The sequence below is a fragment of the Electrophorus electricus genome, chromosome 8, assembly GCF_041902795.1.
Source record: "Electrophorus electricus isolate QZ-2024a chromosome 8, ASM4190279v1, whole genome shotgun sequence".
NCBI lineage: Eukaryota > Metazoa > Chordata > Actinopteri > Gymnotiformes > Gymnotidae > Electrophorus > Electrophorus electricus.
The window spans coordinates 25024636-25051499 of NC_137504.1; the positions used below are offsets into that span (position 1 = coordinate 25024636).

Consider the following 26864-nt stretch of genomic DNA (forward strand, 5'->3'; position numbering starts at 1 on the left):
GTGAGAAGCCACACCAGTGCAGTATCTGCTGGCGGTCGTTCTCTCTGAAGGATTACCTGATCAAACACATGGTGACCCACACGGGCGTGCGCGCCTACCAGTGCAGCATCTGCAACAAGCGCTTCACACAGAAGAGCTCGCTCAACGTCCACATGCGGCTACACCGCGGAGAGAAGTCCTACGAGTGCTACATCTGCAAGAAGAAGTTCTCCCACAAAACCCTGCTGGAGCGTCACATGGCCCTCCACAGCACGGCGCCTGGGGTCGCAGGCGGAGCTAGCACCGGTGGCCCCACCTCCATCCCTGTACCGATGGCCGTTCCCGAGCCCGGGGCAGGAGTGGTGGCGCTGGCCATGCCAGTGGGAGGGGGTGGAGCCGGAGGTGGAGTTGGAGGCACGGGAGTGGGCGTGGCTGCGGAGGCGAGCTGCCAGGAAGGGACCACCTACATGTGCTCCGTGTGCCCTGTGAAGTTCGACCAAATCGAACACTTCAACGACCACATGCGCAAGCACGTCTCTGACGGATAAGTACAAATCGAAAAAAAAACTTCTTTTAAACAAAAAGAATGAAAAGAAAATGGCACTAGATTTTTTCCCTTATATTGGGGCATGAAGAGTAATGAGTATAGACACTGGCACATTAAGTTTCCCAGAAAAAAAGGTGTTTTTCATTTTGTTTTGGGTTTGGTTTTGTTTTGTTTTGGTTTGGTTTTTTTTTTTTTTTTTGGAGGGTTTTCTTTTTTTGGCGTTGTTATTCTTAAAGAATAAAAAAAAGATGGTGGCCTTAAGGCCATGTAGTTGGATAATGATCCACTGGTTGGATCCATACTACTGGCCTCTAAATGTATGATTTTTCTCAAATACTGATTTATGTGTTGAACACTACCAAAAGGCCTGCGAAAGATCACACACACACACACACACACACACACACACACACACACACACACACACACACATACATACACACACATATCCATACAGAAGCGCAGACTACTTTTACACTTACATACAATAGAGTTATTCGTATGTGTGTGTATATATGGCTGTGCTTGTGCGTATGCATGTCTGAGTGAGTGAGAAATTGTGTGTGTGTGTGTGTGTGTGTATGTGTGTGTGTGTGTGTGTGTGTGTGTGTGTGTGTGTGTGTGTGTGTGTGTGTGTGTGCGCGCACGCACAAAGATAAACATTGCCGTGAAATTTTTAAACTAGTAGATGTTTTCCCATGTAGACCGTATTGGACCCCATAGGTGTCCAAGCTTACTGTGGTATACCTTTTTAAAAAAGACAAAAATTAGCATCTGGTTTGGGCTCTAGATTCATTCTAAAGTAATGATGGTCACAAGTTTGCCTTTTAATGTAAGATAAGAAAAGGAGAGTTGTTCAATCTGACACTGGCTTTTATTTATTATTATGGTTTTGAGGGAAAATGATGCAGCTGTTATCAAGGTACAAGTCAACTTCAATAATTGTACTGATATGTAACTTCCTGTGAGTGAGGTGAAGAAAGAAAATTATGCTTATGACATTTTCTTTTTTTCCCACAATTATTTTTGATGGCTCAAGTAAAGTTTACAAAATAAGGGTTTGTTTATAAATGACAGTATTCGAGCAAAAACGTTAAATGCCGTTAAGAATTTTCTGATTTGCTTTGCATACACTGCCAGTAAGAAGACTGTTATTTGACCTCTTCCACTTCAGATACAAAATGTGAGATAACAAAAAACAAAAACTACCACCACCAACAAAAGAGGGTTATTTTTATTTTGGCTTCAAATGATTCAGCAATTTCAATTGCTCCATGATTCTATTTTTTAAAAAAAGAAATCACACACGCGGATTTTACATTTTCAGTGAAACGGCAGGCTTCAGTATGTAAATGGCCCACAGTCTCCAGCTCTAGCCACCCTTGCTTCACACTCACTGTTATCAGGTCTACAATTCCAGTTGTGTTTCTGTGACGGTCCCTACAACTCTGAACACAGCAACCATCCAGCTAGCTGAGGCCACTTGTGACAGCTATTAGCTGGCTTAGACGGCGAGCCATTTGGAGAACTGGACAGAAATAACCCTCGAAAAGGCCTAAAAAAAAAAATTTTTTTAAATAAACCAGAGCCTCTGTGTTTCCTGTTGGCGACATCTAAGGTGACTCAGCTGTTTGGGCGGGTGGGGTGAATAAAATGCACTACTTCTGATCTTTAAGCCCCACCTAGTGGCTCAAACAGCCTACCATGTGCTTTCGCCTGACAGGAATCACAGACGGCATGGAAAAGACAGGAGAACTGAGACACAGGGCAAAATGAACAACTCCTTACTGAACCACAGCAAAGTAAACCTGGTCAATTTCGTTCCCTTCTGATATGCCACAGCTTAACAAGATAGACTCTTCAGACAATAAAGACACATTCCCGATTTCATGGATAATTAGACATTGTGTGTGCTGAGTAGATTTTTTGGAAGTGAGATGAGAGAGGTTGTAATTAAAGTGTCGTGTCACTCTAAAGCTCTGTGCTGGTATTTGGCTTTGTTGTACACGTATTGTTCCAGACTTATCCGCCTGCAACTGCAATTCTGGGGATTTTTGCTCACTCCTTAAAGTAGATACACCGTTTTCTGTAGTTAGGATGGTGAAAAAAAAGCAATCATAATTAGTTTGACTTATTTTCCTTTTTTTGGAATTTAATCCAAAAATAATAAGTTGTAGATTACAAAAAAGTGCTACTTTGCACACTTACTTCAAATGCCTGTGCTTAATATTAAATTGTTTTACTTAAGAAATGAAATTCTATTATTTTCTTTTTCTTTCATTGGTTTTAAAGGAAATATCTTTCTTAAAAGCTTGATAAGAGGACTGCATTGTTTTCTTGCATATATGTTGCACTGCATAAACCAATAAGTGCACTACTGTTCCCAGAGAGGTCCTAGTTTTTAGAGAAAAAAGATTCATTTTTTATCTCATGTTTGGTTCTAGAGTTCACTTGTGTTTCGAGTAACTGTTTCTTTCTTATGATAAGATGATTAAATGTTTCTTAGCTTTTGTTATTATTGCTTGCTAATGTATTTACTTGTGCTGTGTTTGTGCAAGCATTGGTTTTGTTTGTTTGCTTGTTTTTTCCTATTTAAATCTGAACCATTGTGTGAGCTTGTGCCCTGGTTTTGCCATTTAATATGTTCTTTTCACCACTTAGTCCCCCCACCAGCATTGCATACTTTGAGACAGATTCTCAATTTTCTTCCCGTTCCTTAAGCAAATCATACCAAACTAAAAACAAACAAAAAGTTCAAAAACAACAAAAAAATATGAGTTTTCTAGTGTATGCTAGTGTACGAGTGTGCTCGAACATAATGATAGTGTGTTTTAGAAAACTATGGTTCCCACAGAAGGGTGGTTGTGTGCAGCTTTTCTTTGTGATTGTGCATCTGTGTAGGTGTGTGTGTGTGTGTGTGTGTGTGTGTGTGTGTGTGTGTGTGTGTGTGTGTGCGTGCGTGCGCGTGTGTGTGTTTGTTGGCGCAAAACCCTGTGGGCGTGTCCCCGTCATGCGGTTAGTGACGCCTGAACTGCAGGGCTTCCCTTGCAATATGCAGTGCAGGTACCTTGAGGTGGAGGAGTTGCAGCTGAAGATGCATGTTTGCTTGTTTTTTGTTTGTTTGTTTCACTCACTCGCGAGTGCATTCGTGACACACAACAATGGCAATTTTCAAAAGAACAATCACAGCAAAAAAAAAGAGTGGAGAAAATATGAAGCATTGCTCCACCTGCCGACACCACCCACCCCTGACAAAAAAGAGCTTGAACTTAAATTACCTTTGTGGTTCGGTTAGCTCAAATTTTAACTTGATCTGCCCCAGTAATGTCTTAATGCTGTAGAAGTATGTGATTGTAGTATTGCTGGTAAAGTTCTCTGCTCTGGAGTCTGCCTCTGTACTTTTTGTATATAGGGGTTTGGTCAAATGAGGCCAAACAGAAACCAGTGTTTGTTAATGGGGAAATGCTTGTCCACGGTCCCCCCCCCGGTGTAAGTGTCAGCGGCCGGGGTCAGACAGCCATGTTCGTCTGCTGCTATGGTGCATGTGCTTTGGGTGGTTTGGTTTCTGGAACCTCGCCTTGGTTTCCTAACGGATTATCTCTAGGTCCTGAGATCCAGGGGCCCTCCGTTCGAGGGTGGCTGCACATGGCACTGAGCCTCAAACCTGTGATGCAGAAGGCATTTCTGCTTCACGAGCACCCCGTGTGTGGGGCTCAGCCCTGAGGTGCTTGGCCGTTGACCTCAGCTGGCTGCTGCCGTTAAGTCTGCCGTGTTTGGGGGGGGGGGGGGGGGGGGGGGCTTTGCAAGTGCAGCAGTTCCTCTCAGGCAGTCTCTGTCCTTCAGTAAGCAACTACATATTTGCTTATTCTGTACTGCAGCATGCAAAAAAAAAAAGAAAAAGAAAACAGAAATAAGCTCAGTTACCTTGAAGAAGTCAAAACCAAATGTTCATCAAATCAGCAACGTAATCCGTTTGCAAATGCATTAAAAAATGTTAAAATGCAGAGCATGTATTACACCAAATCACAGCATAATTTTTTTTTTTTTGAATAATCAAATGCTATCTAACCGCAGGACATACAAGCCTAGAGAAGCAGAAACTGGGAGGGCCAGGATAGAGGAAAGGGGCAGATTCATCTTGTATTAATACTTTAAACAAGCACTATGGTAGTGAGCAGTTAAATCAATATTGCTTCCAAATGAATTATTAGATGAGGTACACTGTTTAAAACAACATCAACAAAACACATTATATTGGCCATCGTGTCTGTGTCCTTAAAAACAGCCTTAATGATGTTTAAATAACACAACCAAATGCACTATTGACTGTAAAGGTGCTTATCCAATGATGTTTTGCTCTCACAAAACGTTTCATACTGTGGCAGAGACAATGAGTGTGTGTGTGAGGGAGAGAGAAAGACCAATACAATGCAATCAAGTGTTGGACCTTTGTCTTATAAAAAGCAACAGATGTCATGCTGTCATTCTCTGCCTGTTTTTCACTCACTCATACTCACACACACACACCTCATGATTTAAACAACAAAAGTGAACTGCTTTGTATTTTCAGCACCAGTACAAAGGTAGTGCTCAGTACTCTTGCTTAACTCATTACAATTTTACTATAGATCTATGCGTTTTTAAAAGTGAGAACATAGTCTCTACCGCTGAACCTAGTGTCAGGTCTCACAGAAAGCACTGTCTCATATTTACCATTTGTGTTGAGGTGTTCCGATTGGCCTAAAACTCCAAAATCAGTGCCATTCTATGTTTGTTCATGTGTAATAAAGAAAGAAAAACATTTAAAAGAGAAAATCTTTTTCACCTATTCTTCAGCCAAAATTGTGTAGCTGTTCATTTCTACAAGCTAATGTCAGCACAGGTTTAGGGCACAGTTCAGATGCTTAACATGCAGTCAGTTCATTATTACGTCTGTATTGGTTGCCCATCTCATGGGTCACTAGAAAAATCACGCTGGACATCTGGACACTTCAGCAAGTAGTACAGCAAGGAGACACTTTTTTTCACTATTCATATTATGTACTTGCAACAGTAGTGAGGAATTAGTTTTTAATGTCATTTCTGGTTAAAGTTCTCTTTGGTGTACAGTATAAATGTAGGATTCTCTTTGCTGTAACAGTTAATTTTGTATGATCCTACCATATGTTTTCCTTCAGCCGCTTGTAATACAGTACGTTTCCGTTTCACAGTTTCCTAGCTGGTAGTTTTTTCGGCCACAGAAATGAGACATAGAAATACTCACCACCAATATCTGGCGGTATAAAAAGATGGCAAAGCAAAGTTTCTGTTTGCTTGGGGTTTTTTTTTGCTTATTGGGTAGATATAATTCAGATCTCTAGTGTTCCAGTTTTCTTGCGCAGTCAGAGGCGGCGGCATCTACAGTAAAATAGACACGAATGTTGATGCTCTCCCCTCCACAAAAGCGGTGCAATTCTGTAAAACTTCTGTATTTAATCTTCAGCAGTTTTTCTTTAAACAAAGGAACGATCTAGTCAACACGCTGGTCATAAAGCCGTTCCCAAAAAGAATAAACCTTCTCCTCCAAGCTTGGGACATGAACGCTGCACCTATAAGTGAAACACGCAACGCTGTACGTTGACTTTCTTCCTGCCCTTTCTGGAAGAATAGGTTTAATAACAAAGTGCCTCTTTGTATAGCTGCAAGCATGTCTCTCAAAAACATTAAGCTTTCATCCATCATGAACTCATACACCACTGGCTATGCTATAATAATAATAATAATAATAATAATAATAATAATAATAATAATAACTGTATAGTATTTAATCACTGGACAGAAACTAGTATCCTTACTTGCAAACAATCACTGCCTAAAATATTAATTACATGCATAAATTTACCGCCATCTGTCTGTGAGAGAAGTTGATGACTACCAGCAATAAACGCAGATCAATTTGAAGAAAAATAAAATAGAATACCCAGGCTCAAGGACCATAAGTAAGGGTGTGGTGTCTTTTAACCCCTGAAATCACCAAAATAAAGCCTCTTTTGTATTACCATAGTGTTGTATTAAGTCCAAAGTGCCCCTGAACCACCTACAAATAACATGAACATTTAAAAAAAAGCAGCTGTTTTGTAAATTTCCCTGTGATATTTTTACACTTGATTTAATTTCATGCCTACACTAGGGGCATGTTTTGTAAGTCACATGACCTTGTATTTAGAACATCTGCATTTAGATCACAATTTAAACCACAATTAGCTGTCTAAGGATTCTTTTTCCCTTCAGGGCACCGATAGTTGTCTTCTTGCGAGGACACGCGTTTCAACTCCCCGAGTGAATGTTGAGTGATGAGAACTAAAGATTTTGAGGAATCCATGTTGGAATACACATTACACACTGAACAGAATGTGAAGGATATTACTGGCAAGCTGTCATGGCATACTATCCTACAATTATATTTTAACTTTACAGGATACTGTAAAGGATTTTAGTGTTATAGCAGTACATGTACTTGGGTATTGTCGAAATGTAATTGATATCAACTAATTTTGTTTCAGAAGTGACAGATTCCATAGCTGTCCATTTGTATCAGAGCTCTTTGTTTAATTCTAATTTTATTTTCACACAAGACACTTTTTTGGTGTGTCTTTTTGCCTAAGAATTGTTTTCTTTTTCAATCAGAGTATTGGACAATATTATCGGTTGATAATATGATATTCTACTGCTTGTTTGATCAATTCCAAAGACGAATCACACTTTATTTATGACCACAAAGGTTTTTCTTTAGAGGCATTATGATACACATATTCTACAGTTTATACAGTATACAGATTATAACAGGAGAGATTTGTTAACATAGCTACAAAATTCTTTACAGATATATATAAAAGCTCAAATGCAGATACAGATTATACTTCACTTATCACTTAGCATTCGAAGCACGTTTCCAACTCAGAGCTGAATTCCGAATAATAGTGCAGAACTTCATAAATGCCATACAACTTTATGCCATATTAATACTCTCACACACACACACACACACACACCACACACCCCCCACACACATACATAACCCTCATAATCTACTCATATTTCAGTAAATTTGGCAGAAGATGGCCCTACATGCTGATGAGACCTTTCTTTTGTCTTTTGCCCCATTCAATATGGGCATTTGATTTCAAGAAAATTAGCCTCGGTCAGCAGCAGGGAGAACTTCTGCCATTTTGCTGAAGTGTTAAGTGGAGCGATTGTATTTGAGGGCTTGTAAATAGTTTGAGGCTGACAGATGGCTATCCTCGTGCTCGCTATGCTGGGAGTAGAGGTGCAGGCAAGCCTTCTGCCTCTCTCAGCCCCATGTGCGTTCCTCATCTCTCCCGCAGTTTTACCTAGAAAAAGAATGGACTTGTTCTCAGTACCCATTTCATGAAAACCCTTCTGCATGTTTACCTGATGCTTTTCTTTATTAAGCAATGATATTACAATCTATCGTTGTACCATCTGCTAACTAATCTGGATGAAGATTAGGTTGTTTTTTTTATTACAACAGTAAGAGTCATGTTTTTTTTGGCTGTTTACGTCAAACAATTTAATAAAAAAAAATAAGAATCGCATGGTTTCTTAGTGTCTGACCAGAAGCAGTAGCTTGGTTAACTTTGATGCCACTGATGGAACAAAACCACATTATTCAAATTCGGCGCAACAACCAGCTTTGCTCTCTATTATTCACAGCGTGAGTGCACAAGTGTGAGAACATGTATGAAAGTGGCATGACAATTGATACAACAGACATGAGCCAGGAAAAGCAGACTACAAAGAGATAATGCAAATGAGTGTCGGAGCATAACCATAGAAAATCCATAGAACATTTTTTTATTACACAAAGCCTCGGAATGGTGAATGATGGGTTGAGATGGTGCTCGTCAGGACTGATCTGAGACCAGTTTTGCAGTTTCTTCTTCAATAATTATGTCTATATTTCAGTAGAAACCTGTTCTACTCTTAAAATGAGTTTTTCTTTTTTTTCCTTTAACAGTTAAATAATCACAGGTAGAGGATGTACGTTGGGGCTAGCTTGTTAATAATAAGGTCAGCTTCCAGCTATCTGGCTAACAGTGCCCGTTAGACCTCTGGCTCCAGTATAACGCACACATGCACATCTGACTTTTTTGCTTTTGAAACAGCTTCGTTGTCGTGATGATGCGCACAATAACAGGACTGATCCATTATGTACACCATTTGTTGTCTCTGTGTTAATGGACGTGCGCTGGCCATTCACTGAGATGTGGCACTTCAATGTTGCTTAATGCTTCTAAATTGTAATAACAAGGAGAATATGGCATGGAATGCTAAGTTAATTAAGATGGTTATTTCAACTTTCAATCCCTACCAAAATATACTCCATATTAGAGATATTCATGTTGCATTAATTTCCTATAATTCATGTATTTAACTGACATTACATTACATTACAGTTACCAGTAAGAATATTTTAATACCATTCATTATTGTACATGTATTCTCCCATCTTTGTTCAGTAGTAGGATAAGTAATTTACTTTGAATCTTATAGGTATCAAACATCTGTAATCCCCCTCTACGTACCTCTGTTTGTAATTACGCCATGTAACTGATTGAAGTATTATTATTATTGTCATTGCGAACTGAATTGTCCTTGTGTCTCTTTAGGAGAGTTTAGGTTGTTATTTGGGCATCAGTATTGTAATGTATAGTAGCGTTGATTGAAACACGGCCATAGTGTTTTGAATACAGGGTGAGTTGTATTATTTCGAGTTTCAATATTTTAACTTGGCCTTGAAAAAGAAGAAGCACCACAAAAGATTGAATAAAACATGGTGATGGCGAAATATTAATCAAAATTCACATTCCCCCTTACAAATCCCAAGCATTCCTTACTTTTTCAATACAATTCTGATGATTCAACCCTAAGGTTTGGCTTCCTCTCGAAATGTTTATTTATTTATTTATTTAGGAATCTTCATTCGGTGACCATTATTAACAAAATAAGGATAAAGTCAGACAGAATCAGCACTGGTGAAATGTTTGAAATGTCGGAGTAAGCATTCCAGTAATCCAAAAATGTCAGTACTTTTTCTGCTTTTGTTAAAATGACTAATTATACAGAAAGTTGTATTTATTTTTTATTTTCAACTTCAATATAGCTTTCAGTATCCCAGTGATGTGCTGTTAGCTTCCTATTCTTGAAGAAAAATCATAGTGAAGCAAAAGCATATGCTAAAGTAACCTTCCCCCTTATTACTCTGGCATTAACCCGTTATTTCAGTCATTTAGGAATTCTGCCACTATCCCTCTAAATTCTAAATGCCTTTAGAAGGCATCTACATTTCATGTCTTTCGGTGTAATAAGTTCAATCAGCCTTTGTTGCATTCTTGTAATTCTTTCCCCAGCCCTGTTCGCTTAACAACTGATTTTACTATCATCTGTCTCTCTATCAGTGTGTGCAACTTTACATAATATGCAGTTACAAAACATGCGATTTGGTTTATAGTTAATGTCAGTGGTGCCATCACGGAATGACTGTCATGTCACCAGTGAAATCCCAAAGGTGACCACCAACCAAGCATTTAATGTAGCAGTGCAAAGAACCCATGACAATAGATTGCCTTTCGGTCTCTTGAGTAGGTCTTTCCAGGCCTCTCACTTGTCCTCCAAATAACATCTATGTCTACAGTCAAAAAGAAACACATGCACTGTGCGATCCTTTGGGAGACCTTCCTCCGTGTGACTAATTTTGGGTTTGCATCCTTTACTTGTACATGTGGGCTGCTCCTGCGAACTTGGCCAAACTATGCTAGCTATGGTAGTGCTAAGTCCAGCTAGGCTAAGGCTTCCAAGATTACTGAATCAGTTTGGACATGCTGAGCTTTTGTACACACACAGTTTGTGTTTGCAAAAGCATCAACAACTACTTAGTTTTCTTATTTGTCTTCATGTTGGCCTTGGCAAAATACATTGGAGTTCATTAAAAACGGGCAAAATACAACTGTTATTGTAAACACCAAAGAACATTAATATCTCCATTTTCAAAGTTCAAATAGATGTATTTGTAAGGTATAAAAAATATAATATGAATCATATTTTGGCTAAAATTTGGTTGTTTATACAAGTTCTAAAGTTAGCCTGCAGTACTTGTGAAATGTTAATTTGTCATTTACACTACGATAACATTATTTGTAGATGATAGTAGAAAGGTTCAATTGCTAATTGTAGATCAATTATTTTTTTTATAAATCATGACAAAGTGTAAAAAGAAATTTGACTCACTATCTGCTAGAGAGGTGCAGCTCATTTATAATTAGGATTCTAAATGTTGCAAAAGGACAAACCATTTTGAAATATTTAGAAACTTTCTTGGTTTGGCATCCCCATTTAGTGCACAAATTACTCTGCTGCTTTTTTATTAGTTCCAATTGTTGGTGTTGCATCTTGTCTTTTTAATTATGTATTTGTATTTGATCTAATTCTCAAAATGTTGCCAACCTAGCAACTTTGTTACTAGATTTAGGTAGTTTTCAGACCCATTTTGCAGCTTTTTCCCTAAAAAAAAAAAAAAGCACCTAACTTTTTGGACGAACCTTAGCTACGTTACATAACAGAGTTGCCAGTACTGCCCCGTGAGCGAGAGGCATACCTCGCTCTGCGTCTACTCTGGTCAGTGAGTGGCAGAGAGGTGGAGCAACACATTCAATGTGGCCAATCACTAATCTGTATTGTTTGCTCCGCCTTCATTTTGGTTTAAACAATTTTGTTTGATTGTTTTGACTATTAAAACAGAACTTTTTTCTTGTGGTTTGTTACCCCAACAAATGCTGTGCGCTGTGCGAGAGAAAAAAGAAAATTATTCTGTTGCTTTTAACTTTCTCTCTTGAGTGATCATTTTACATGTAAATATACCTGAAATCACAGCACATGCATTGTCTTTAAATTATGTGTATGGAGATTTTGTCAGACAACGCTGGAGTTATAAAATCTGAATTTTAGCAGTGCAGAGCAACAGCTCTGAAATGGCTTGGAAATGACTGCTGGTTAACATGTAGTGTTAATGGGCTGCATTTCAGCCACCATTTCATACTCCCGTTGTCTGACAACAGAAACAGAAAAATATGTAAATCAGAACAGTTTATTGGTAATGCGGCTGTACTATAATACAGTATATGTGAGCACAAAGAGTAGGAGAGAAGCAACCAGATGTAAAGGGCTGACACCATCCGACACTAGGCAGCATGCAAATACAATGCGATGATGTCACATATATGCTGATTAGCACATGATGTCATCTAGTGACTTTCTGAGCAGGTTTTAGTTGCTTTTCAAAGTATTTGGCAACACTGCATTCTCAAAAACAAAGAACTGAACACACTGGGCTGATGGAGGATAGTAAATACATTTGTTTTCCATGCCCAATATTATTGTTTCACTCCTGAATGTTTCTTGTTAAAACTCTTGTTCAGCTCTTCCTCCTTCTGGTGGTGTAAAAGATTCTTCTTTTATATATATATATATATATATATATATATATATATATATATATATATATATATATATATATATATATATATATATATATATATATATATATATATATATATATACTACAAATATATATTCCAACTCAAAATGGACCAAGCTGCATATCTGATGTGTTTGCACATTATGGTTTTTTGATTTTCACATTATGTCGATGCCATCAGTAAAATAACTAGCAGCACCATGACATGTACATCAGAAAGATCAGGATCAATGATTTAAAGAAAATCTTCAAATGCCATTAAAACACCTTTGTAACTAAAGTTCTAGTGCCTGTTAGACATGTATTTCATTTTTCTATCATTTTTTTCAGCAACGTTTTTTTTTGGGGGGAGGGGGGGCAAACATGAACATTTACTTGTTAATGAATTTGTGTCGTCATGTCATCCTAAAGGACCAAATTTGCCTATTTTGTTTGTGGCGTACTACACGATCATATAATGATGACTATTATTATACAGTGTAAATATTTGGATGGAAACCTTCATATCAAAGTAGAATGTAACCCCATGGTAATTAGAAAGGCAATATTATGATGAGGCATGAGCTCAGATAGTTAATTTAGCTTACTTGGGTTAGGTATTTGTCAACATATATATTTATATACAGTTGCAGGACATCTTATCCTACTGTGGGTCACTTAGGATCATCAGTTCTCTGTTTTATGATGTACATTTTTAGTACTGTAAAACTGGAGACCTTTGGATGTCCATATTCAAGATTAGGGTAGTTAATGTAAAATCCTGTTTTAAGAAGCTTTTCATTTTCTTCTGCTATTTATAGCCATATCTTACACATTCTTGTAGACAAATACCTTCTTAAACACATATAAAGAACTTATACATAATTTATTTTCACATTTTTCATAATCGCCCTGATCGAGTTCATATTAAAGGTTTATATTACAATATACAATAACTGTAGAAAACTGGGCAAAAGTGGAGCTGTTGTAGTAAAGGTATATTTGACATCTTTCAGTAACTAAGCAACCCTAAATTATATGCTGCAGTAATGTGTTTTTTTAATGGTGTTCTTTAGTTATCTAAGTTGGTTTTGTCTTTTTTATTACTGTTTAAAAAAGATTGTTTGCTTTGTGATGACTGCTGTTTTGAGGTAGGATATAAAGTTTTTTAATGTGTGTACAAGACCATTTTATACTTTTACTTGTCAAACACTGGACTAAAGTGAGTCTTCGTATATATCAAAGTTATCCTAGTGAGACACGAACAAGCAGCACAGTATACAGCATTACTGCATCTATTTTGTGACAAATGAGAATATTATCTTGTAAAAAACTAAAAGGTATTTAAAATCCAAACATCCCCTCCTAAATTCACATTTTATGAATTATATAAAAGGTAACCACTTAACAAGCAAAAAAAACCACTAAGTATAAAGTTGTCTCACTCTGTCAACCAAACATTACGGCTGACCGTTTTTGCAATCCTCTTTAAAATAAATCTAACTACCACTTCTCAAACTAGAAAAGAGATTTGCACTAAAAACATTTTGGTCTTCTTAAACAAATAGCAATATGACAGAAGAATTTGACAAATTCTAAAAGCATTGGTGTAACAAACAATAAAAGCTGTCTGTGCACTAGCATAATGTTGTTTAAAAAACAAGATTTTTGAGGACCGTTCTTTTCATTATTTGTGTATAAAAAGGTACAGAATGGATATTGTGCGATTACCCCAAGGCTCGGACAACAGCCTTGGATGTACACATAGATGCTGTTAAAGGAAATGGCATACGCGGAAATGTCCAAGTTCGAGGCACATCAAAATTGTACTTCCTGTTTCCTCACGTGATTGTTTTGGACAAATTGGAAACTGCTCTCACAGGCCTGTTGTGAGAGGAAAGCAGAAGATTAGATTGGCAGGTTGTCCCAGAAACATGAAGCCACTTTATAACAGTCTAAACCCGATGCAATACCCACTACATTTCTCCTGCAGACTCACTAGCTGTCCTTGCAATGTGTGCTAAAATATAAGCAGCTTTAGTACATGAAGATGGACTTTCCCTTCTTGCTTTGATATTTCGTTTTTATTCCTTGTCGCTGTGGCTGGTGTTGTTGCTACTGCCATTGTTGTTCTTTTACAAACAGGTCAACTGATTTCCAATGGCAAATGGTGACATGTTTCTGGGACAGGGCTTAAAATAATAAAATTGTTGACCATAAGTCACTAAGTGGCACGGCTTTTGTAATGCCTACCAATAGGAAAATGCTTTTCCTTTCAGTGTGTGACATCAGTTAAACTTAAAGAATTACAGTCCACACGTATATACTTAAAGTCATAATTATCCATAAAGGAAGTAGTAAGGTCATGAACCGTGCAAATATGAAGATATGTGATTTCCTTTATGGGTAATTATATGAGATCAACAATAAATAATTGCAATCATAAATAGTGATGATTTTTGATTTTTGGAAATAGTGGCTTTCCTGTGATAACTGCTTCGTGGTGTTATTGAAAGGTGTTGCAGTATGTCTAAAATTGTTGCGTGTTAGAGGAAGCATAAGTATGTGCCTTCATGTTATCTTCTTGGTGAGCTTGTTATTATTGAGAAGCTGAAGCCAGCCAATTGTGTTTTTGCACTAAAACCAAATTGCTTTTGTGATGTAGGTTATTTAAGCAAGCTTGTTGCGTCACTTTAAACGTGTGCATGAGGGTGATAGTTGGTAAGTCTTAGGGCTAGCGCTCTTATATGCTGATCTTTAACCTAGTGCAGCGTAGGAAGACCCCGGGAAAATAGCTCTGCTTCGTTCTGTGTCGCATACGGTTTGCAGCCACCCCATTCCTCCACCCCATCCTGCAGTGACATACCCCACTTTGCATATACAGCTATCTATAAACACCATGCATATATATTATACACAGAATAAAGAGAGAAATGAAAATTAAAAAACAAAAAAACAAAAAACAAAAAATAAATGAGCATAACAGATGAAAATTTCACCGTGCTCCCATATGCCACATTAGAGTATTTTTTACATGTCTGTGGACGAGACAGTCACGCATTTCTGAATCAGTGGGGTTGCATTAATTCATGAGGTCGCCTCGAGACTATTGGTCATATTATATTTTGGTTGTTTTTACTAAGTTTGTTTATTTTGTAAATTATTATTATTATTAATATTATTATTATTATATTATGGTTGTTTCTTGAAATCTAAAAAAGGCCTACATGCTTTGAGTCTTACAAATGCACCTTATTCTTGCCTGCCTGAAACCAACAGACAGGCCTTGTAATATCTCTAATTTAGCACCTTACTACACAGCATGATTTCACTTTATGCCAGTTTTGCTATACTTCCATGCATTTGATTTGAAATAAAAAAATAAACCTTATATATTTTGTGAAAACGTTCAAAGGGATGTGCCAAAGTTTGGAGGCGATCTCCCTAGTTTTTATGCTTTTAGTATTCTTTTATTTCTCTTCTCCTTCAGTTATTACAATGGTATGTCATGTAACCTTTCCTATAAATGTGTTTAAGGAAAAAAGAAAAAAATTTATTTCAGCAAACAGTATCATTACCTGCCATTTTACAGTAAGCCCTGTATTTCACGTATATTTACCAGTGATGTGTATTTGTTATTATACAGAAAATAGCCGTAAAAGCTTCATTATGTTACATAATATTGTGACTTTTTTCGAAAAACTGTGAAGACTTATCTTGCATATACTTTATACAGAAGTATTAAGCCTTAATACAAAAGACTAAAAAAAAGGAGTGGAAGAATAACTGATTGTTGCAAAGTAAGGATGATTTTTGGATGATTTTTTGTAAATGTTACCAGCACTTTTTTTGTAATTTTCACTCTCTGAGGTATTGTACAAGTTCACGCTGTTTGTGAAGTTTGAATATGAAGGAATAAACCTAGTAATTTCCTGTACTTCACAGAAGAGGACGATGTGTGTTTTCATTTCTTTAGAGGACAGCACACCCTCCAGGCCTGTTGAAGAAAACAAAGAAAAAAAAAAAAAAAACAGAAATAGTACAGCTTTAAAAAATCCCATTACATTGTACTTCACGAACTACAAATTCTCCAGTGAGATATCCTGAACATTTTAATAGTTCACAGACGTCATCACCAGTTTTTCGGTGAATGCTAATAACATTCCCCACATACCCACACAACTGAGTGAGAGTGTTCCTTAAACCTCTGAAAAAAATTAGATCATAAATTGTATTCTAAACATGAATTCTACTCTATCACTCTAGTTACATTTCCTACTGAATGTCCTTATGGCACACAACTATAGGCCTAATGGTTGTAAACTTAATCATTTAATCTGCACACATAAGAACCAATTAGGTCTATCACAGCTGAATGTATCATCCAAAATGAATTAACAGAATTGTTTCATTTTACTTACTTCATAATGAAGTGTATGTATAAGTTTACTATGGTTATCTGAAATTAACCTCAGCTGCTGTGTGTCCAATAGGTCTATATCAGTCCATATCATGATTGCACCACTAGTTGTTATTGTAATGGATATGCACATATAATGTTACTTTTAACTTAGAATTGGTGGTGGATGCCGTAAACAGCATGCATGCAATTCCATTTAACGGGATATATTTGCCCAGATGCTTAACCTATTTTGCTATTTGTTCTGTATATAGACTGCTTAAAGTAGCAAAAAGAATAGACAACTAAAAAGACATTTAAAAACAGACCAAGTAGTTTGGTCATTACATTAGTCATTGCGGATTCTGGGTGAAGCCAAACACTCACTTTGTCCCACACACATAAGAAGTGATAGACATCACAATGAAGCAATTTGACTGACAAACCTTATTCAAATGCTCGTCCTTTGTTTGATACTTTAGCCACTTTATTAGAAACACCATTTAGGTGCTCAATCAGATGTGTAAAGCACATCCGTTGCCACGCACAATTTGTGTTAGCATCCACTAGCCTTTCATCAGTTATTTACCACGAGATCACTGTTCACTGGAAATGTTTAGGGGGTGGATTGCTCTCAATCCAGCAGTGAGACTGACGTGTTTAAAAAAGAAAAAAAAAAGCCACACTGCTGTGCTTGATAAAGCCTCTCAGCACCCACAAACATGCAGCCATTCCACTATTAGTCAGTATTAATGCTGTGTTGAGAAATGACCACCACCAGAATAAAATCCAGTTAGCAGCAGACCTGTGGCCAGACACCAGTGAGAAATGAGGAAGCAGGCGACAAATGATGTATCTCAACAGATCAACAGCTAGGCTAGTCTATATTTTTGTCTTTTATATACTTCTCCCCGTTTCCTTCATCTACATCACTGGTCATTCCCTGGGATCTTCTTAAGATATAAAGGTAAGTGCAAGCTACATTCACTAGTCTTAAATAATGCTGTTGAATATTGCAATTTAAATTAGTGATATTAAGCAAATTATCTTTCTAATGCTTTGTCACATACCACTGTCATGCAGAGGGGCATCACTAGAGTTTATTATTAGGGGCTATAGCCCTGAATGTTATTATTTTCCAGGACAGTCCTAGAGTTTGGCAGAACGATTGCATTTGATAAGACTTTTATCAGTGATTATTAAGCACAAAACTGTTTTTAATGAGGATGCATCATGTAAATTTCACTCTTTCTATACTTGGGCACATTTGGATATCTTGAGTGCCTACCAACCCACAAAATTGTGAAGTAAGTCGGCCCAGGCAGTTTTTGTGGACTGCCTACGTCAGAAAAAAATGGGTTAAAACAAGCCTCAGATTTTGCTCCCCTTTCTACATCAAGAGGGGAGTCATTAGCATTATACCGTCCTCAGTGTGAGTATGGTCACCCACGGCTTCAGAACTACCTTTGCGAAGGTATGCCAAATCCTTGCACACACTGGACCCACTATCATTATGTTGAAGCTATGAGCTAAGTACAGAAATTGCTCTGTTGGCTGCCAAGCCATAACTGTCAGCAAAAACTTGTATATGTGTGCTAACTACTTTGTGTCTGACTGTCTTTCCAGATCCACAGTAATGTTAATACTATTAGTTTGTTAGGATAAAGTTCATCTTACATTAAACTAACAGGCAAATAACATAAGAGTAAAACTTAGGGTTAGTAAAATTAGCATGTTGAGCTAGGGGAAAATGGACTTTATGTCCATCTGTAATTTGGGAAGTAGGCTAATGAGGTATGTGTAGGTGAGTAGGTATGTAAGTGTATATCACTGCTAGAATGAGCAGAGTCACGGCATCAGAACAAACTCTGACTTGTTAAAACATATGTTGCACCACTGTTTTCTCCAGCAGCAGTGTTTCTCCCAAGGTTCAGAAGGAAGAGGGGCGGGGTGAACCGTGGTCTATTATAAGTTAAAGGACCAGGCTCTCAAACTGGCTGTTCTAAACAGGGCTGTTTTGACAAGTTCAGAAGGGTGCTATGCTTGATCCTTGTGATATTTTTGACCACAACATGCCACAGACATTTCATTAAGACCCCAGGGAACTGTGATAACTTGTATTAAGGGAGTGTAATAGGTCCTCTTTAAAAACAAGTTGCGATCAGAAAAGAGGGGGAAAAATATATCTGGTCAACAAACAATCGACTTAATATTATGTCCAATATAAGATCTGAAGAGCTAACTTGGTGGCCCATTTCCTGATGCTATATCTAAAAGCAGACTATGCAGGAGGCTTTTGTTTTTCTTCATATAATACATATGCTTATTAATCAATGAATGTTGGTATTCATCCAATAAGGACAAATGTTGATTATGAAGATTATTTAAATCATGATAAAAAAATTCCATTCACAATTGTAGAACCTAGAATTAGTAATGTAACTGAATAAAGGTTATATTAATATAAAGAAATCAATGCACAAAATATGAATTTTCATTAGATACAATACACCGTTATACACTGTTATAACGAAATGAGTCTGCATTTGTAGAATGTGAATATAGTTAACCTATGCCTCAACCATCTACCATCCATCCCTGCAAACACAAGTCAAGATGGAAAATACTGACGTGTAACCACTATTAAAGTGCCACAAACAGCCTGCACTGAACTTTCATGTTTACACAAACACAACTAATATGTCATGAGTTTGAATTCACTTTGCACATAGAAATTTACATATTGTAAACCGAGTCTTGTTTACCCCCTCAGTTGTACATTTATCCCATGCACTATGTACATTGTAAACTGTGTGTGTATGTGTGTGTTTGTGTATATACACACACACACACACACACACACACACACATTTTATATATATATATATATATATATATATATATATATATATATATATATATATATATATATATATATATATATATATATACACATACATACATATGTGTGTGTATATATGTATGTATGCGTGTGTGTGTGTGTGTGTATATATGCACACACACACACACATATATATATACACACACACACACACACACAAGTATATTATACTAATATATTATTACTTTGGTCTATGCTGACTGAATTTAAATTGTGTAAACCTGAGTACAACAAAGTGCTCTTTGGTTTGAATAGCTGAAAAGTGAAACGGATAATAATTATTAGTTTGTACTCAGTCTCTGTTGTTAAAAACTTTAAATCAGTAATTACTGTGGATCTATACATTAATCAAAACCCGTTTTTTTGTTTAGCATAGCATTGCTTATTTCAAGAATTAAGATTCGCTATCTTTTACTTCTGCGACGCTCCCAGTGAGATCCAGCAGATTACTTAGATAGTAACAAGGAGAGTATCACGTGACAAATGAAAGGCCCTGTAGCGTTCACATCTGGCACTTCACAACTGAATTTGAATCACGATAAAAATCGTTTGTCGCTAGAATTCTGGAGACAATAATCGTTTGACAAAATTCACATTATTGCCCAAGTCAACCTAACAGCCACATTTTATTACATCTCTTTAGAAGATTTCGGAGAGTAACTTAAGTGTACTTAAGTGTTAAAGGTGTAGAGGTAGTAAAAAATTCACTGTAGTTCTCCAGAGAAACAAGGAAATATCTGTGCAAGCAGGGTACACTGAAATTCATAATATCCATACACATGATAACCATGAATTAGTTATTATATATTAATACACAGTTTATTCAGAATTAATTATTCTGAATATATTAACACACATTAATAGTTCCTTCAAAAGCAATGTAGAAAACAATTTTAAGCCCACTTAAGTAGTTACATTTTCGCACTACTCGATCTGAGCAGACAAACACTCCTCTGATAGAATCATTTCCATTGTTAGGAATCTGCGACCTGTTCTCTCGAAGAGATGGCGGGGGAGGAAGAGGAAGAGGGGGAATAACATGCGCGCACTTCTCACGTGCATTTGTGTCTTTTGTTCAAACCTGCGGGCAGTTAGAATTTTGAATAAAGTTCTCTCGACAAGTGAAATTATTGTTAGTTTATGAACTCAGATGTCTATCGCACTAGTAAAAAAAATCGCATACTTTTTTCTGTTCCCTCAATCACTCATGTAAAGTCTTAAACTCGTATTTATATATAATTGTATAGTATTTTTTAATCAATATCTTCACTTACCGAGTGTCGCGCACATCGTTCGGAGTCACGAGGTCCTACTGCTTTTTGTTTGCGAGCGCGTGGTAGAACGTCTGTAGTGGAAAGTGATTGGACGCGCACGTCCTATGTAATCTTCGCGCGCCAAATACGTCATTAGGAAGTTAGCAAGCGTTGTGACAATCCCTTTAACTGATAGTGATAAACGGTTTAAAAAGCAAAGCAGTTAATTTAGTTTATAGCCACATCGTTTAACTACTCTTGAGCGTTAGCTTTCTGAGCCAGACTCCGAGCCTGTGGTGGGAAAGCAAACAAGCTTGTTATCTGCAACCTTTCTGCTCGACACGTGTGTCGCTGGGCGACATGGCTAAATTCAGCACAGCACGCAAGAAAGAAGACTCCATGAAAAGGTTTTTTTTTGTTTGTTTGATATTTTCCTTTCTGGACATACTCGTTACGAGTAGATTTATATGTACTATCATGTTTGGGATAGTTGAGTGACATATTTGGCTAGCTAACTAGCTGCTTAACATTAATTGGATCCAAGGTGTAACGTAGCACGTTTATGCGAAAGGAATATGATAGTCTGCATGTTGCACATCTAGCTAAACTGTAACCCTTGATTTTTCCAGTAAAGGAGTAATGTTTCCAAAGTTTCAGCGCTGGATCTTCTGACTGTAATAACATATGTTAGCTAGCTTATCTGTAAGCATAAATATTAACTGCATGGTTGTGCACGTGTTCATTTTTAAAACTAACTTGAATCGGGTTTTTTTCTTCCTTAGCAAACGTGTCAGAATGGCAGCTGCGGCCATGAATGATGTGGAAGATGATGACGAAGAGCAGCTGTCACCGGATGATGAAAACGTAATCAGTGCCAGTGAAGATGAGGTAATATCACACTCAGTGTTAACACTGTCCACATAGCTGTGGGCCACAGACAGCAGCCACTCGGAGTTTGGAGAGATTGTTCTGTTCATTTATGAGTCCTTAAAAACAAACAGGATGCACTTGTCTGCTCACAGCAAATCCTTATGCAAACTGTAATAGGAAGGACCACAAAACTACCTACACAGACAAGACACAAAGATTACTTGTGACATGGGAGAAAAGCTTAGCCGGACCAGTCAAGAAGTCTCATCATCACAGTAGTAAAGAGAGAGCACAGTTAATTCCCTGCTAGTGCTTCCTGCCTGTCATTTTGTTTAGGGATATGTATGTGTTTTATTTATATATATAAAAAGGAGGGCAGTGACGATGAGAGGAAACATGCCAAGTTATTGGAGGCCATCAGCTCTCTGGGAGGAAGGAGAAGGTGAGAATATGACTTGAATCATGTTTCATCCACCATAATTACTCATCTAACACAAGCTCCCTCAAAGTATACATTTCACATTCTTACTTATTTTCTACCATTTCCATGCTAAATTGAAAATTGGGAAATGACCATTGTCAACAGTAAATGTTAAAACTATTATTAAGCATGTTTATGTTGGATAACCATGGGGAAAATCTAAAACATTTGAGAGAAAACAGTGATAAAGCAAGATGAGGCAAATTTATTTGTATAATGTAGCTTATTTGTGTAATAACTTTTTGTATAATTTTATGCACAGAGGTAATTTAGAGTGCTTTGCATAAACAAAAATACAAGCATACAAGCAAAAGTACAAGTTTAAAAATACTTAAGTAAAAAGAGAGAATCGGACAATAATTTAAAAAAGGAACAACCAATATAGTTCTCATTTCTCATCACAACTTCTGCATGCAGGAAGAAGCATGTGGAGAGGTCAGAGGCGAGTGTCCAGGTCTCTGAATTCTCAGTCACCGCGGGAGGAGCTGAAGAGAAGATCAACCTGTGCGATCTGTTGGGCACCATGGAGAAGACTCCTGGAGCCCCCAGTAAGACCAAGAAACAGCTGAGGAACCTGCAGAACTGCAAAGAGACGCTGGAGCTGCCACTCAGTAAACAGCAGACAGAGAAGGTGGGTGCTTAGTCGATGAACAGGTGTAATCCAGTCTTGGCATTATCTTTGCAATAACATGCAAATACAACAGAAAGATGTTGTTAAATCTGTAAACATGAACACCACATGAACATTCTATAAAGTGAGCGTTTTCCTTGTCTCATGGAGCCAGGTGTGATCTTGAAACTAGAGTAGATGTCTTGAGGTGCTCTGTTGCAATTTTGCTGGCTAGCAAGCACCAACAAAAAAAAAGATTTGTTAAAGTATCCTTAATGTGAAGTCTTAAATGGATTTTTCAGAAATAATGTTAGTCTAAAAGAGAGTTTGAGAAATATTCTATTCAGTTCTGTTAGAAATGTTTGATGCACAATATGTCTATTGAAATCAGTTCAATACTATTTCCACCTCTTGTGATATTTTGAGCAACATTCTGACATTGAGATCTGCCTTTGAGGCACTGAATTGGTTTAGAAATGTCAAACTAAGTTCACTTTCATCTTAGTAAGTTTATATTTGGGGGGGCACAGTGGCTTGGTGGTTGCCACATTTGCCTCTCAGCACCAAGCTCTTGGGTTCTGGTGCTCATCTGGGAGGAGTTTCCATGTTCTCCCTGTGTCTGCGTGGGTTTCCTCCGATTTCAGCCCACCTTCCAAAAACATGAATATAAATTAAAATTGGCTACCATAAGAATTGTCCTGATTGTGTGAGTGACTGTGTGTCCGCATGCTCAGTGATGGTTGGTGCGCTGTCCTGGGTGTCCTTCCTCCCCTTCCTGCACCCGGTGTACTCCCACAGGAGGCTGTGGTTTCCAGCTGAGGGTAGACTGTGCATATTTGGCTGCTACTTCTCACCAGTGTTCTGATTGGATGTAAAAGCTGTATGTTGATTGTAAACCATCATTGATTTGACAAAGGTGCAATATGTATAACTTCATTCACACATTTGTTGCTAGCCAGCATCTCTTAAAAAAAAAAAAGCAACATGTCTGTGTTGAGTTCTCCACTGGAATTTGGAATTCGCTCTTATCTTCTCCAAAGAGCCTAACTGTTGGTGTGGTGATGCAGAGCCCAGGTTATAGTCACCAGGAACAATTTCAATAATTTTGGTCATTTTGAGAAGATGTTGTTTCTCCTACTGCAGTTCAAAATCAAAGACAAGTGGATTTATGTAGCACTTTTTATAACACATGTTGTCACAAAGCAACTTTACAAATGCTTGGGTCTAAATCCCTAATGAGCAGCTCGATGACAGCTGTGGAAAGGAAAACTCCCTGGGCGGAATTAAGGAAGAAACCTTGGGAAGACCGAGACTCAAGAGGGAACCCATACACCCATCCACCTTGGACAGCCCACCTAATGGGCAATGGTAGCTCAGTACTTGACTTGTAATCAGGAGGTTGCTGGTTCAAGTCCTACCACTGCCAAGTTGCCACTGTTGGGCCCCTGCAAGGACCTTAACCCTCAATTTCTCAAGCTGTACTCAGTCATAATTCTAAGTCGCTTTGGATAAAAGCGTCAGCTAAATGCTGTAAATGTAATGAATATTACATTATGTTTAGTCCCAGTAGCCAGTTCAGGATAGGATTGGGCCTCTTAGATATTTTGTTGGGTCTAGGGTGGGTAAGCATTTTCTGCATCCACTGGAGTAGATGGAGTGGGTGGATGGATATGGCAGCAATAGTTCATCTACTGGTGGCATTAGAACATTTTCTGCCATCATCTTGGATGCATTGTCACCGATGAGCAGATCAAGTCTAGTGTTCACATTATCTCCACAGTAACATGCAACAGTAAGATGTGGTCAGATCTGTACAGATGGACACCACACGAACAGTCCATGTGGTGTCCAGCTACTGTTTATGAACAGTCCATAAACAGCAGATGTCAGTGATCAGCATAAAGTTTCAGCAGCTCTGTCTATAGCAGAAGAACTGAAAGGGAGGGCCAGAGGGTGACCACAGTCTGAGGCTCTCTGAGACATTACAGTCCACCCACATCACTGTCTCAAACTCGAGGGAATACATGAAATGGCTGCATGACATCAGGCCCTCAGATTACCAGAAAACTTTCTAACCAGGGACCCCAGGCTCTGTACCTTTTATACGGGAAGCTAAGCAAAAGTTTAAATAAATAAATCTTTAACATGGATTTAAAAATTGAGTGTGTCTGAGTTCATCTAATTTATTTTGTTAACTCTCCAAGCCAATATTCCTATTACTGAAAGGCTTCTTTGGAGATAATAGGTGCCATCTTACCTGGGGAATGTGTTTGTAAAGTATATTTGACAATGAATGCTTGTCTGTTCTCTTGGTGAATATTGTCACTGACATTATGGACCTAATCCCTGGGGTGTCTGGGTGTGTTTGTGTGTGTCTGGGTGTGTGTGTGTGTGTGTCTGGGTCTGTGTGCATTGTAACTGTACCTCCACAGATCCAAAGGACAGTGGCCTATGAGAAAAGCACTAAAGAAGTGTCCCGGTGGGAAAGTGTTATCATCCAAAACCAGAAGGCGGAGCAGCTGGTCTTTCCGCTCAAGCAGGAGCCAGCAGGACCTAAACGCATGGAACAAGTGGTGGCCGGCTGGAAGGTGTGTTTGTGTTTGTGTGTGTGTACATTAAAAAATGGCATTTAAACAGGAGCAGCAACCTTAGAAGCCTCCAAACCTCTGTGCACTGGAGAGTAGTGTCCTGCAGAGTTACCGTGCTGTTGGTAAACTCAAAGCCTGTTGGAGGCGCCACCGTTTCCTGACCATGTCTTTCCTTCTGTCAACCCAGGCTCAGACTCCACTGGAGCAGGAGATCTTCAGCATCCTCCACAGTAACAAACAGCCTGTGCTTGACCCTGTGCTCACCCCCATGGAGAAGGCCGCAATAAAGGCCATGAGCCTCGAGGAGGTGAGGCCCACCATGGGCTGACTGACTGACAAAAATGAGATGTAGTTACTTACAAAATTGCCGAGTTATGGTAGCAAACCCTGCACATCAAAAACTATACTAATATATGTAGAATCTGCTAAACATATAGGATTCACAAGAAATCCCCCCCCCCCACCCCAATAAAAAAAAAAACTCAGCTTGAAAACTTCAAATTAGATACGTTGTTTTCCTAAAACTGATACAGCAACTATGAACGGACAGTAATGACATGTGGAATCTCACTATTGCTGTTACTGCTCAGTGCTTACATTATTTGACATGATCCTGGATGTCGAATTTCGAACACATGTTGGTGGTTTGTTCTGTGCTCCGTGTTTAAAAACATGGCTGCTTTTACTTTGCAGGCGAAGATCCGGCGTGCGGAGCTCCAGAAGGCGAGGGCCCTCCAGTCTTACTATGAGGCAAAAGCCAAGAGAGGGAAAAGGATCAAGAGCAAGAAGTAAGTCTGGAATATCTAACAGCTGGAATCAAATCAAGTGACTCGGAGAATAACCATGAAGGAGCTAGAGAGCTGCACGAGGATGAAAACCTGTGCCGCCCCCCCCCGTGCCTCAATGCTAGCTCATAGCCTGTGTTGCCTAGCAGCGTGCCCTCCCCATCCCTGTGTACTTGACCCCTGTCTACAGCCCATCCTTATGCAGCACTGAGACACATTCAACTGATTAGGAAATATTAGACTGCCATAGTAAACCTGTGCTTAGGCAAACTAAAATGTAATGCTTAGTACCGAGTGTTATGTCCATCTACTTTCATGTTTGGAAACCAGACATCGCTTTTGGCATTACTAATTTCAAAATGTAGTCACTCACTTTTCTGATCAAGGGAACTACTAACATCTACTAACATGACACAAGACTCAGTCAGATGAAAGTCCTCAGTACAGATGCTGAGACTCTGGGCTAAAGTACAGGGAACTCTACTCACACTGTCACTATAGTGTTCACAGACATTTTAAATTACCATTCCCATGTTAACACTGTATCCCTATTCCTGTTGTCATCGTGGGAATGTTTTTGTTTGTCCCCATACCTGCAGATTACTAAAGTATTAGCGCTATTCCCATTCCTACGCAGCTCTCCAGAATGAACAGTCCATTTCAGGATGGTTTTTCAGCTGTAGTTGTAGTGAAATTTAAAAGCAGCAGTATTCTCTTTCTAACATCTCCCTTTTTTATCATCTCTCATTCTCACTCACTCTCAGGTACCATAGGGTACAGAAGAAAGCCAAACAGAAGGAATTCCTGAAACAGTTTGACGAGATGATGAAGACGAACCCCACTGCAGCTCTGGAGGAGCTGAAGAAGATGGAGCTGTCCAGGATGGAGGTTTGTCTCGGATGACGGCAGCGAGGGATCTTTTAATCTACAAAAACAAG

At 38.3% G+C, this 26864-nt stretch overlaps 2 protein-coding genes and 1 long non-coding RNA gene across 17 annotated transcripts in view; 2 read left to right on the forward strand and 1 right to left on the reverse strand.

Annotated features, from left to right (window-relative positions):
- The window catches only part of zbtb20 (zinc finger and BTB domain containing 20), a 55736-nt gene extending 39751 nt beyond the window's left edge, over positions 1-15985 (forward strand). For all 7 annotated transcript variants that reach the window (XM_081719300.1, XM_081719303.1, XM_035526954.2 and 4 more), the window contains one exon: positions 1-15985. In XM_081719300.1, coding sequence (XP_081575426.1) covers positions 1-527 — 527 coding nt within the window. In that variant the 3' untranslated portion in view covers positions 528-15985.
- On the reverse strand, positions 7249-20736 carry LOC113587062 (uncharacterized). The gene is made up of 3 exons (XR_014124901.1): positions 20614-20736; positions 15960-16035; positions 7249-7896 (listed from the first exon to the last, which is right to left on the reverse strand). It is a non-coding gene; the product is annotated as an uncharacterized LOC113587062 (long non-coding RNA).
- The window catches only part of si:dkey-251i10.3 (U3 small nucleolar RNA-associated protein 14 homolog A), a 14446-nt gene continuing 4733 nt past the window's right edge, over positions 17152-26864 (forward strand). The window contains exons 1-8 of one of the 9 annotated variants that reach the window (XM_027025539.3): positions 17152-17404; positions 21375-21480; positions 21834-21904; positions 22361-22574; positions 24986-25141; positions 25329-25448; positions 25835-25929; positions 26691-26814. In XM_027025539.3, coding sequence (XP_026881340.2) covers positions 21388-21480; positions 21834-21904; positions 22361-22574; positions 24986-25141; positions 25329-25448; positions 25835-25929; positions 26691-26814 — 873 coding nt within the window. In that variant the 5' untranslated portion in view covers positions 17152-17404; positions 21375-21387. The other 8 variants (XM_081719297.1, XM_081719296.1, XM_081719299.1 and 5 more) reach the window with 8 other exon arrangements.